The following is a 13,114-nucleotide window of genomic DNA, read 5'->3' as shown; positions in this document are numbered from 1 at the left end:
CTTATCTTCTAATGATGGGTTGGTCATTAATGAAGTAGATGAAGGTGATTTGAGACTAAGCCCTGAGGAACTCTTGCAGAAATACCCTGGGCTAAAATGCAACAACCAAAACATGTCATTCATTATGCCAGGTATAATTCTGCCAAATGATACCTTCATGTTGAGGCACTAAATCTCAATTTATGTCTGGAATTCAACATATTTTTCCCTGTTTAACTGTTGTGTTTGGATCAGAGTGGTGCTTTCAAAGTCAAACTGAGAATCAGTGAGCAGGCATACAAATTCCTCTCTGTCTATGCACTACCTCACATTCCAACTTGTACATCTGCTACTTCTATTGCAGTGATATACTTCTTCCTCATAGTTCCATCAACAAATCCTCTCCATTCATTCAAAACATCTCATTACTTCCAATAGGTCTTTACTTCCCATTCTTGCAGGAGAAACCACAGGAGAATACTTGGTAGAATGTTTATAGTGGAGTTCCACAAGTGTCAGTCTAACAAATCTGCTTTTCATGATACATATTATTAGTTTGGTATACCTGCCTTTATTGGTCAGTGCATTGTGTACAGGAGTAGGGAGGTCACGTGCAGCTGTACAGGCCATTGGTTAGGCCACTTTTGGATTACTATGTGCCGTTCTGGTCTATCCACTATAGGAAAGATATCATGAAACTTGAAAGGGTTCAGAAAAGATTTACAAAGATGCTGCCAGGGTTGGAAGGTTTGAGCTATAAGGTGAGGCTAAATAAGTTGGAGCTATATTCCCCGCAGTGTTGGAGGCTGAGGGGTGACCTTATAGAGGTTTATAAAATCATGAGAGGCAGGATAGGGTGGATAGTCAAGGTCTTTTCCCCAGGGTAGGGATGTCTAAGATGAGAGGACATAGGTTTAAGGTGAGAGAGGAAAAATTTAAAAGGGACTTAAGGGCAGATTTTTCATGCAGAGGGTGGTAGGTGCATAGAGTGAACCGTCAGAAGAGCAATGGAAGCTGGTACAATATTTAAAAGGCACCTGGCTGGGTATATATGAATAGGAAGGGTTTGGAGGGATACGGGCCAAATGCTGGCAAATGGGGCTAGATTAATTTAGGATATCTAGTTGGCATGGACAAGTTGGACTGAAAAGCCTGTTTCCCATGCTGTACACCAATATGAACTTAGATGTTAGAGTAAAAGACACAATTTCAAAATGTATGGATGACATGAAACATGAAAGCATTCTGAACCATGAGGAGGATAGTGTAGAACTTCATAGCACGTATGAAAGTTGGTAAGATGGGTCAGCAAGCAGCAGTTGAAATTTAATAGAGAGAAATGTGTAGTGATTGATTTTGGGAGGAAGAACACAGATAAAATAACTGGCACAATTCTGAGGGGTGCAGAACTGGTGAACCTTTGTGCTTATGTACACAAATTGTCTGAGGTGACAAGAAAGTTAACAATATTCAATAAAGCATAATATAAGAATATATGAATTGGAAGCAGAAATGGGCATATTGCCTTTTCAAACATGCACCACTATTCAATAAAATTACAGCTGATCTGATTGTAATCTCAAATCCATTTTCCCAATTGTCTTTGATGACATTTCAAACCTCAAAAAGAATCCATCTGCCTCTGCCGTTAAAATATTCAAAGATTCTGCTTCCATCACCTCTTCAGGAAAATAATTCCGAAGACCCTGACTTGCTAAGAGAAAAACTAAATTCACCTATTCTCTATGAATCACGATGTTCTAACAGTGACTGCAATAAACAGGATTCTGCAATAAAATGAAACATCCTCTCCCCATTTACCTTGTCAAGAACTCTCACGATCTTATATGTTAAAATCAAACCACCTTTTAATCTTGTAATTCCAAAGCATACAAGCCAACCCTGTCCAAAATTCTCCATAAAACAACCCACCCCCACGTAGAGATAACAAGGTGTAGAGCTGGATGAGCACTGCAGGCCAAGCAGCATCAGAGGAGTAGGAAAGCTGACGTTTCGGGTCTAGACCCTTCTTCAGAAAGACCCTTTTCTGAAGAAGGGTCTAGACGCGAAACGTCAGCCTTCCGGCTCCTCTGATGCTACTTGGCCTGCAGTGCTCAGCCACCTCTACACCTTGTTATCTCAGATTCTCCAGCATCTGCAGTTCCAACTATCTCTGAAACAATTTTCCCACTCCCACATTCCAGGTATTAGCCTAGTAAACCGATGCTTCCTTTGCCACTTTCTCTGGGTATAACTTACACTCCAAACTGTCTGTGTCGCACGTCCCATTGCCTGCTTGATACCTGAATACACCCCGTTATACAGAGCTGGTAATTTAGAAGAAAATCTATGAAATACCTTTCCGGTTGAGGCCGAGCCTAGTAAGTGATTTTGAAATGTGATTCTGCGTCGAGAATGTTCCTTGAGAAAAGTAACCCAAACAGTGAGCCCACTGCCCTGCTTTCTCTCAGATTAGTTCCAATTGGGCGGAATGTAAAATATTTAAAACCAGACACTAACTGCACAAGTGCGTTTACAAAATAGTTTCATAATATTATGTTTACATTGAGGCCCTTAAGTATATTGGGGACTGCCTGAGTGTTATTCACTTGAACAAGAAAACTCCAGCGCACTTTGGCAAAGTGTTTGTTTTAGAACTGGCTCCAGAGCCAGCAAAGGGGCTGAGTTTGTCATAGACAGCAGTTTCAGTCCCGGGAAAAGAGAGAACAACAAGATTGGAGTCTAATCGTTTTCAGGATTTCAGAATCTCCCCCAGTATTTTGAGAGGTTGTGAAATGTCGCAGCGGCTGGTCCTCGGTCTCCTGGCTGTCTGGGTGGTCCGGGTAACGGGTAAGCAGCGCCCCGGCTCCTCGTTGCTGCTTCAGGCCTGTGTAATGTCCGTCATGAACCATCCCCGCGGCTCTGGAACTAGCAGCAGAGATGGTGAAATAAAGTCACTGCCATGGCTTCAGTTTTTACACACTATTTATTAATCAGAGCTGCATGCATTGTACCAGCGTTGTGAGCATTGTTTTCATGTGTATCTGATCTACTTGCTTAGTGAGACTCGTTTTACACTAAGAGTTGTAATCGTTGAAACACAAGATGTAATTTTATGAAACCAGTCTTTGCTCTAATTTGCAGAGTAACTTGACAGTTCTTAAATGCCTACAGTCTCTCTCTCTGATTTAAAATCTGCTTTACAAGTGCAAGAAGGTAAACAAGTTTGTACTACCCCTGGCTGGGTGAATTGAAGTTGAGGCTGTTCATCCTGTTCCCAAGGTTCCTGCTTCTTGTTGCTGATGTTGTCTCCTGAATGTGAGAGGCCTCTGATTTGAGTGGCCTATTTCAAACATTTATCCGGATCATTCCCAAGTACAGCGGCTTACTATCTCCACAGCTCTATCTGACCAAGCCCTTTCTCAGACCTCATTTCCGGTTGGAACCAGGGTCAGTTACAAATGCCACATAAGTTATACGTTTGCGGAAGGATCTTCAAGATCTATTATTTGTCAGCAAGATTCAACCTGGTCTCCATTACGGGCCAGATGTGAACGTATGTAATCAGAATAATTTTTTTTCTTTTTCCACTCCCCATGTTATTTCCTTGTCCCTTCCTGTTCTATCCAAGAAGAAGCATTTGACAGGAATGGTATTCCAAGAATGTAGACTCCTTGTTCTTGATCCAGTGTCATCCAAATCTGCAGGAATTATTGCTTAAATTCTGCTTATCCTATTAAGTATTGGCTAAGCACAGTATTTGGGAGTTTTCAACCTTGTTTTTTTTCAAAGTTATGGCTGAGCAAATATAAACTTGATAATTAGGGCAGCACGATAGTCTGGAAAACTGTGCATCGTCTGATTTGAAATTTGCAAAGGAAAGGTCTATTGGAAATTCGTGAAATTTCTGCGTTTTTCCAATTTTTTTCTCTCTGTAGCAAGCAACTGTGATAATCCAGGAGAGATTCTGAATGGGTATTATGAGGCCAATGCTACTACACTGGGGAGTAAAGCTGTGTTTTATTGTGACAATGGGTGAGTATTCAGTATACAGATGCCTCAAAGAAGCTTATTTGATTTTTATTGACAACTTGTGTTCCTTTAATTTCTTCTTAGGCGTGATTATAGCATTTTGATGCTGTTACTACAATTTGTCTACAATTACTACAATTTACAAACAACTTGTCACCAGTCTAAGAAGGTGGCAATTAGTTCTTTGAATCAAATTTTTAAAATCTTTTTTAATGTGGTGAGTATTGGACCCAAGGATTCATGGATGAATGTCAGGTTATACTACTTCAAGGTTACATTTCCCATTCTCTGCCTGAGGTCAACATACATCGCTAGTCTGGTCCAGTACCCACTATAATGACAGGTGATTTTTTTCTCTCTCTTATTACTGCTGTTGCTCATCTGAATTGGGTTTCAAATTCAACGGCTAACTCGGAGCATCTTTGTGGATTTCTTATCTCAAGTACATTGGTTGCCTGCCAGGTGCGGAATTCTGGCTACTTCCAGCTGTGAGCTTGCTGTTTGAATATGGTCTGAATCCCTTAAGATGACAATGAAGAGAAAGCACTTAATTTCTAGTTGATCACATGATTCATAATCAATTTTTTAAACTGTTGCTTTTATACCAAGCTAGCACCACGCACAAATTACATCAGTATCAATGGGAGTAATAGTGTAGAGGTAATAGTATTGTCCTACTGTCCCCAACCTGGATTAATGCTCTGGAGATGAGTTTCAATTCCATGATGGCAACTGGGTCGTTTTAAATTCAATTCATTAAAAACCGGGATTAAATACTAATAAAATGAAATGTTTAGATTTGGCAAACGTTTAAAGAGGTTGAGCTCTTAAGTGATTTTAAAGTAGTTTATTGGTAAGCAACAGTTTAAATATGATGCATAAAATAAATAAACTGAAACAGCTCATGACTGGTGGGAGTAGCTTTACCAATTCTTAAGGAGGATGGGAATGGGTTCCTGCAGCTGAAGGTAGCAATATCTTGACTGTTCTGAGGAAGGGTCACTGGACCTGAAACATTAACTCTGTTTTTTCCTTCACAGATGCTGCCAGACCTGCTGAGCTTTTCCAGCAACTTTGTTTTTGTTCTTGACTGTTCTGTTCGCTGTTCTCTTTCAATTCCTGAGCTGACTGAGGTGGCAGGAAGCTGTTTCACCACTGTTTTCTGCCAGAGGAGGACTGCCCACTTCCACACCAAGCATTAGACCATAAGAAATAGGAATAGGAGTAGGCTGTTTGGACCCTTAAGCCTGCTTTGCCATTCAGTAGGATCATGGTTGATCCTCTATACAGCCTTTCTTGGAAATGTCTTTCTGTTTCGGCAGTATTATTGTTTCACCTCAATCCCTGGTTACTGGGAACTGTTTGTGTCTTTTCCTGAGGGGTGGCGTGGGCAAAAAACCCTGCCCTCTGCTTGGTAATCTCTGACTACCTGCCGATTTTGTGTTGGAATTTTGTTGCGTCATGAAAAGTATTGGTACAGACTTTCCCCACGTGAGATGGAAATTTATTTATTGACATAACTGGAGTTTTAAAAATTACTGATTTTTAGCTAATAAGTTGTTTCCTGACTTCCCAAATACTGTCCACCAAGTGCAAAGCACAAGTTGGGAATGTGACACCATATTCCTTATTGGTTTAGATGAATGAGTTGGAGCAACACTCATGTTTGACAACATCCAAGGCAAAGCAAACCACTCATTTGACATCACCCCAGCAACCACCTTCAACATTCAATCCTTGCTTCTTTGGAATACAGTGACAGTAGTGTGTATTATCTACAAAATGTGTTGCAACAGATTTCCACACCTCCTTTTAACAGCACTTTCCAAAACCTCAACCTTCTCAAACTTAGAAGATTGGATACTAGGTACATAGGTACATCTCCTGGAAGCTCCACACAAAGTCTCTCAGAATTCTGATCTGGAAGTACATCACCATTTCTTTTTTTAATTGTTGCTGGGTGAAAACCTGCCAGCTCCAACCAGCCACCATAAGTAATGCAGCGATTCAAAAAACAACTCACTCCCACCACCTCAAGGGCAATTAGGAATGGGCAAGAATTGCTGGCTTAGCCAGTTACACACATCTGTGAAGAGATCTGTGACAAAAACTATACAATGCTGCTTCTCTCCTTATACAGCAATAATGAACTCTTCTGATGTTTAATAGTTCATCTTGTAACATAATACAATAAAAGGGCATAAGGCCAAAGTGCTGTAATTATTTTGATAGTTTGTGCTTGAGTATGATATTCTTAATCCTCATCGCTGAACACTTTGCTTTACCACTCACATTCGTATAGTGCATGATGAGTGATTTCCGTTTTCACTCTTTCAGTTATCGGATTGTTGGTAGAAACTACCGCATGTGTGAGGCCAGCGGGTGGACTGGCCAGGTCCCAACATGTGAAAGTAAGTGACAGTTCTGTGTTTTAAGTTTGGCTTGTTTTGATATCAATCCATTATTAAAGTGAATTGGCGGTTTGTGTAGTTGGCGAGGAGTTGCAATGCCGATTGTTAGATAATGTGCCGATAAGAGTAAATATGCCGATAAGAGTAGAAAAGTAGTGACCAAGCCAAAGCTTTCTGCATGGATTTGTGAACTGCTGTATCACAAATGTCTGTCAGCTGGCATGTTAGACAGTCTGTCGTATTTTATGCAAGAGACTGGTTTATTGTTTGAAGACCGATGCAGAGTAACCTGTGACTCAGCTGAAACCATTTGTCTCTAAATGGGAGACTGCATTCAAGGCTGACATTGGGACTGAGGGAAACACACATGCTCCTACAATGCAGCAATAAATGTACTGAATTATTCTTCAGCTGGATAGGGCTTTATGACTACACACGGCACTTTTTTTTCAGTATAATGAAGCAGCAACCCAAGTCTAATGAAATCATAGCACCTACTATCTTGAATACTTAAGCAAAGAGAAAGGCTAAGAGTGGGAGAGCTTGACACTTGAGCATGTTGAAAGATAACCACATTTTGATTGATTCAAAGCATCTGAACTCATCTGACGGGGAGAATTCCTCTAAGAAAGCTGTACATAATCTGTGAAGAATTAATGCACAATTTTGAAATTCCTGGCTTCTCTCCCCACCTCCTTATGTTCTTTAATTGCGAATCTGTTCAATGATAGACTTTCACGGTAAGCAATAAGAAAAATAATACTGATCAATCAAACCAGGCTTCATTCTGGAAACTTTGTCACCCAGTATTACCATCAGTTGGAATGATAACAAATCTATCGCACCATTCCAGTGTCAGGTTTTTTTTAGCAAAAAGATCCATAAGTGCTCTTACGTACAACTGGAGGTTGTTTTCCTCCCACTCACTAAATCATCAGTGATTTTTTTTCATCTGTTAACCACCACTACTAAATCACCCATGTTTCCATTTGAATAATTCATTTGCATTGCCCTTAATGTGCTTTGCAAACCATTGAAGATGAGGGTGAGGTGGGGGAAGGAAGTTAAATGAAAATGGAGTTTGGAAGGTGAGATAAAGCACTGTACCCCCTGTGATGCCCATCTGTTTCGATAAAGGAGTATCGATGGACACTGCATGCTTCCTCTCCAAGAACTTCTGGCCCAGAGTCAGCTTACTTTTGCCTTGAGATATCTGGATCATTGGGATGCCTTCCATGGCAGGAGGAACCTGTACAAGAAAGATGGGTTGCGCCTCAACCTGAGGGGCACTTAAATGCTTGCAGGGAGGTTTGCTAGTGCCACTTGTGAGGGTTTAAATTAGTGTGATGGGTGTTGGGAACAGGAACAGTAGGTCAGCAAGTGCAGTGATTGAGACGAAGGTAGAGTTAAGGCATGTAAGTTTTTCGTAGGAAGAACAGGCATGGCCATGTTAATGAAAACTATGGAACTGGCAGTCTAAGTTGTATATACTTCCCTGCAAGGATCATAACAGGTAAGGCGGCAGGTGAGCTACTAGCCTGGATTAGTACATGGAACTCTGATGCTGTAACCATGAAAGAAGGGCAAGACTGGCAGCTCGACATTGTAGGGTTTAGATGTTTCAGGTGTAATAGGGAGGGATACAAAAGATTGGAGGAGTTGGATTACTGATTAAGGAGAATGTCACAGTTGTACTATAAGAGAATATCTTGGAGGGCTAATCCAGCAAGGCCATATGGGTAGAATTTGGAAATAAGAAAGGTGCAATCATTACGATGGGGTTAGACTATTGGCCTCCCAATAGTAAGTGGGCAATAGTGGAACAGATATGTAAGCAAATCATAGAAAGATGTAAAACAACAGGGCTTTTGTAGTGGGTGGTTTTAACTTCCCCAACATTGACTAGGACTCCCTTAGTTCCAGAAGCTTAAATGGTGCATGTAGTTTCTTGAAACAATACATCGTCCAACTAAGTACAGGGCCATACAAGACCTTGTACTGGGGAATGAGCCCAGCTAGGTGATTGAAGTTTCAGTGGGGGAGCATTTTGGGAACAGTGATCATAATTCCATAAGCTTTAAGATAGGTTATGGATAAGGATAAGACTGGTCATCGGGTGAAAGTGTGGAAACAAGCCCTTTGGCCCAACAAGTCCACACCGACCCTCAGAGTATCCCCCCCAAGACCAATCCCCCTATAATCCACCTAATCTACACATCCCTCAACACTATGGGCCATTTTGCATGGCCAATCCACCTAGCCTGCACATCTTCGACTGCGGGAGGAAACCGGAGCACCCGGAGGAAATGCACGCAGACACGAGGAGAATGTGCAAACTCCACACAGACAGTCGCCTGAGGGTGGAATTGAACCCGGTTCCCTGGCTCTGTGAGGCAGCAGTGCTAACCACTAAGCCACCGTGCCGATAAACTTGATTGACTGTCATCCGTCAAGGTAAACTTGTGATCAAACAGTGTCTTCAGAGTATTCAATACTTTTGACTTTCTCTAGCCGTCACATGTGATGATCTTCCACCTATCAGGAATGGAAAATAGTGACAAGGCAAGAGAATGTCGTCATATGTACAAGGGAGTGTCAGCAATTTTCTGCCAGCTGCCATCAGCTATGTGCTGTGAGGAGCATTGCTTTGTGACTGTTGTGCCATTACACAGCTGGTGAGGGACAAACAGGGAATACCAACACATGTCTGGTTGCACATCAGCCTTTCAAACTGCACAGGCAAAAGGGATGCTGGTCTTTATGTAGATATCTGAAGTAGTGAGTTTTTCTACGGAGCGCGTAACCTCTCAGACCACATTTGGAATACTGTGAGCAGTTTTGCGTACCTAAGGATTTAAGATGGATAGATAGGTCTTTGATTAGTAAGGAGATCAAAGGTTACGGGGAGAAACCAGGAAAATGGGTATGAGAAATGGGCTTTGAAATAACGCCATCATCTCTTCATAATAGTTTACCAAGGCTACTGTTGTATTGATGACAAGATTTCTCTTTGTCAGGTACATGGGGTTCTCACCTAAAGCTGTGATTGCATTCCTGAAAATTGTGACTTGAAGTGAATCCTAACTTCCCTTGGGAATCTACTACATTATAGCCAGAGTAAGGTTCCTTTGGACATTTCTTGCCCAGAAAATCCCAATGTACAAGTTGAATGACTGTATAGTCTCGATCAATATCCTTATTAATTATACCAATTCACTAATTAGTCAAGGTTCACTACTAATTTCAAAACTGATTGTTATTTGTTACAAAATATGAAATATTGCATATGAGATGGCCACAGCAGCCACATGCTAGTTAAAGTAGCTTCCTTGACCTTGTTATTTTGTTACAGTGAATACAATATGCTTTCAAAAAATGCTATCAAAACTAAACTTGACTGTCCAGGACATTCCACAGATTCCTCATTAACAGCACATTTATTTCACTATTATTGTGCCACAATTACTGGGTCCCCAGTGTAGGCAAGCTGATCCTATTCCCAACACTTCCATAAAAACTGAGAAGGATGGGTAGAAATATTACTGCAGCAATTTTCCAAAGCAAGATCAAAAATTTTGGCAACACTCAGCAACTAAGGCACATGCACGAAGAGGAAGAATTAGCATTTCAGGTTGATTAGATTTAAATTTATTTTGGATTTTGTCACGCGTACTCATGTACAGGAAGTACAGGAGTGCAGTGAAAACAGTATAATGTCCCTACAGATGGCAACATCTCAGGCACCAGGATAGCTAGGTTCAAAAAACTTAGGAGGAGAAACAGAATTAGAAAGTTAAGCATTATTTCATAGAATAAGTAGAAAAACAAAGAAATAAGGAAATAGTTAACATTAAAGTCTTCCATCAGAATCGATGAGCTTCCACCAGAAGTTCCTGTCTACGTGTTCTATACTTCCTTGGCTTGTACATATTAATAATTTCATTGGGTGAAAATGTTAGAATTCTTTTGCTAAGGTTATTGTGGGATCAATATTGCTCCCAAGGACAACGACAATTCAAGAGAATATCCACCCACAGCGACCTCAGGGTTGTACAGCTGTGATCTTGCTCATCTTGCATAAATCCTAACAACAAGTGGGAGAATCAAAACTTCTTTTCTCTTTCCCCTCACTGCCTCCCTCACAGACCTGCTACTAATGTCACATATTATTGGGAATTTGCTGTGAGTAGTGTTGCAGGTATGAATGTTGGGAAGGTGTTCTAGAATTAGACATTGACGTAAGTTCTCATTGAACTGTATAAGTATTTTTTTGTCCTAAAAGATCGGGAAGAGCTACATATACGATAATTTTGCAAATATTTAGTCAAGTGGGAGAAGGCTTATGTGGAGCATAAAAATGGATTCAACCAATTAGGTGAACTGGTTTGCTGTACATTTTATTTAATTCATTTTTTTGTGTTAAGTTGTTTTACTGTAAGCTCAGGTATATTATTGATATTGTTTGACTTCCTAACAACATTCTGCTAGCTCTTCGTTTTATAGACAAGAATTTGGGAATGTGAGAACGAGAAATGTTTTTACATACTCATTGCCTGTGAAAGTGGTGAAACAATCAAAGGTTTCTAAAGGAAACTGGATAGGTACATAAAGGAAGTCAATGAACAGTGTTACAAGGATCAAGATGAGAATTAGAACTGACCATATTGCTCTGCAGAGTGTCACCACAGACTCAATGTGTCGAATACCGTGCTTCTGTGCTATAATTGACAATGACTCTTAATATTTACAGTCTACTTTTGTAATGTAATACAACTACTTTATTCTCATTGTTCAACAAAGTGAGCTTACAAACTATTGTTGCAACAGTTAGGTTCGGAATATTGTAGCTACAATCCTAAAATGTGGAAACATATGAAGACCTTCTTTAATTTGAATGATGGTTGTTCAACGACAGGGTGGTGATTACTAGCACCAGCAAATTGAAATATAGTTTAAGCAAATTATCTAGCTTTAGTCCCTCAACTTGTTACCAAGTTGACAATGATTTGAGAACAACTGATAGCCCCATTGTTAGCAGCCTCACAAGAAAACGGGGTGGCACCTTAAATGATTCTGGTGATGATAGAGGCCAAACAGCTCCCCTGTTCCACAGTTCAAGGTGCAGGAAAAGAGGGAGTTGGTGCATTTAACAAGGTCTTTGTTCCCGTTAGATTGCCATGGGAATTTTGGTCTTTGGCTGGAGGGAGGCAAACATTTTTATTCAGATCTCAAGTTGATATGAACTTTAACCTTTATCTTGGCCCTCAACAGCTACTGATCTCAGCCTATAATATCTATTTTGCATTATTATTCAGTGAAGGATGAGTGTTTTTGTTTGAAATTTCAAATTGATCTTCTCTGTATGTAGTATTCTTTATGTCATGCCTTGATTTGAATTTTAATTCTCAGCAAAACAACTTCTGCCTGGCTATAATGCTTGAACCTTACTTTTCTTAATTGTGCAACCTTGTTGGCACAGGATTGAATATCAGTCAGGAAGTCTGACACATAATAATGAGGTAGAGTTGGACTATATCAGCGCATGTGAAAGGTGGCATTGCTTTTTTTTTTAAGTGATATCATGAAGGGACAGTATCCAGATGAGAACTAGGGAGTCAAGAATGAATTCTTGAAGAACGCCTAAGAAGCAGTGCATGAGTTGCAAGAAAAGCTGTTGTAAATACCACTCCAGCTATGATTATTATAGATAAGAATGGAACTAAGCAAGTGCAGTCCCAGCTAAATGACAGTGGAGAGGCATTGCAGCAGGATAGTTTGAAGATAAGGGAATTAGAGACGCTTCAATTCTAAAGTCAGCAATTTAGATAAATGATATTAAAGGTTACCTCAAATTGATTAATTATTAGTGAGGTATTTTACTGTAGAGATAAGATCAGCTATCATTTCAAGCCTGCAAAATAAGCAGTCATAAATTGTAGTTAGTCTAAATAATCAATTCTGAAAATTTGTTTTTTCTTAGAAAATGATCACTGTTTGGAGTAATCTGCTGGATGAAGTTGTAGAGTTGAGCAATGTGGAATTGGTTGGAATACGACATCTTATTTTGCATTTTATTGAATTTAGAAGTTTCTTAGGATATTGCACTGCACAGTTCAAAAGTAGATTCATGTGGCTGTTAGAGCGGACCCAGTTTCTATTTTTTGCTAATGAGCTTCAGATAGAGGGGCAGCACAATACAACGTAAGCTATTGTTACAACGGGGAATGGCTGGACCCCTTTGATAATTAAAGTAAAACATAAGCCCCAATCTGTTATGACAGGAGTAGGGGTTTCCCTCTAATAATTACCCCAAAACACCCAGAGAAGCTCATCTTTCTCTCGCAATCTATTAAAAGAATGGTTAAAAGAAAGAAAATACCTGATCTCCACTTTACAAGTAATTCTGGCAGGTGGCAGATGGCTCTCCCCAATTCTCCAAATGCCCTTGTCTTATATACCCATAATGACATAATCAAATTCTTATAATATGATTGGTTTCAGGTTGTCAACACCATCAGATATAAACTCAATTGCCTTTCTGTATCTAGGAGCTTCATTTAAATTAATTGGCCAAATTCAAACTCATTGTCACAACATTAAAACAAGATTCAGCTGAAGCTGGAGAATCTGAGATAACAAGATGTAGAGCTGGATGAACACAGCAGGCCAGGCAGCATCAGAGGAGCAGGAAA

The 13,114-nt window shown here is 40.1% G+C and overlaps 1 protein-coding gene across 8 annotated transcripts in view; it reads left to right on the top strand.

Moving 5' to 3' along the window:
• Positions 1-2,198: 2,198 nt before the first annotated feature.
• The window catches only part of LOC109936675 (C4b-binding protein-like), a 19,797-nt gene continuing 8,881 nt past the window's right edge, over positions 2,199-13,114 (top strand). The window contains exons 1-3 of one of the 8 annotated variants that reach the window (XM_048611964.1): positions 2,199-2,360; positions 3,918-4,014; positions 6,349-6,422. In XM_048611964.1, coding sequence (XP_048467921.1) covers positions 3,951-4,014; positions 6,349-6,422 — 138 coding nt within the window. In that variant the 5' untranslated portion in view covers positions 2,199-2,360; positions 3,918-3,950. Of the gene's footprint in view, positions 2,361-2,428; positions 2,830-2,874; positions 2,923-3,427; positions 3,536-3,917; positions 4,015-6,348; positions 6,423-13,114 lie in introns of those variants that run through there. The other 7 variants (XM_048611966.1, XM_048611960.1, XM_048611961.1 and 4 more) reach the window with 7 other exon arrangements.

The sequence above is a fragment of the Rhincodon typus genome, chromosome 25 (assembly GCF_021869965.1).
Source record: "Rhincodon typus isolate 14 chromosome 25, sRhiTyp1.1, whole genome shotgun sequence".
Lineage (NCBI taxonomy): Eukaryota > Metazoa > Chordata > Chondrichthyes > Orectolobiformes > Rhincodontidae > Rhincodon > Rhincodon typus.
Note: the sequence above shows the minus strand (reverse complement) of the source record. Positions and strands in the feature narration are given on the sequence as shown.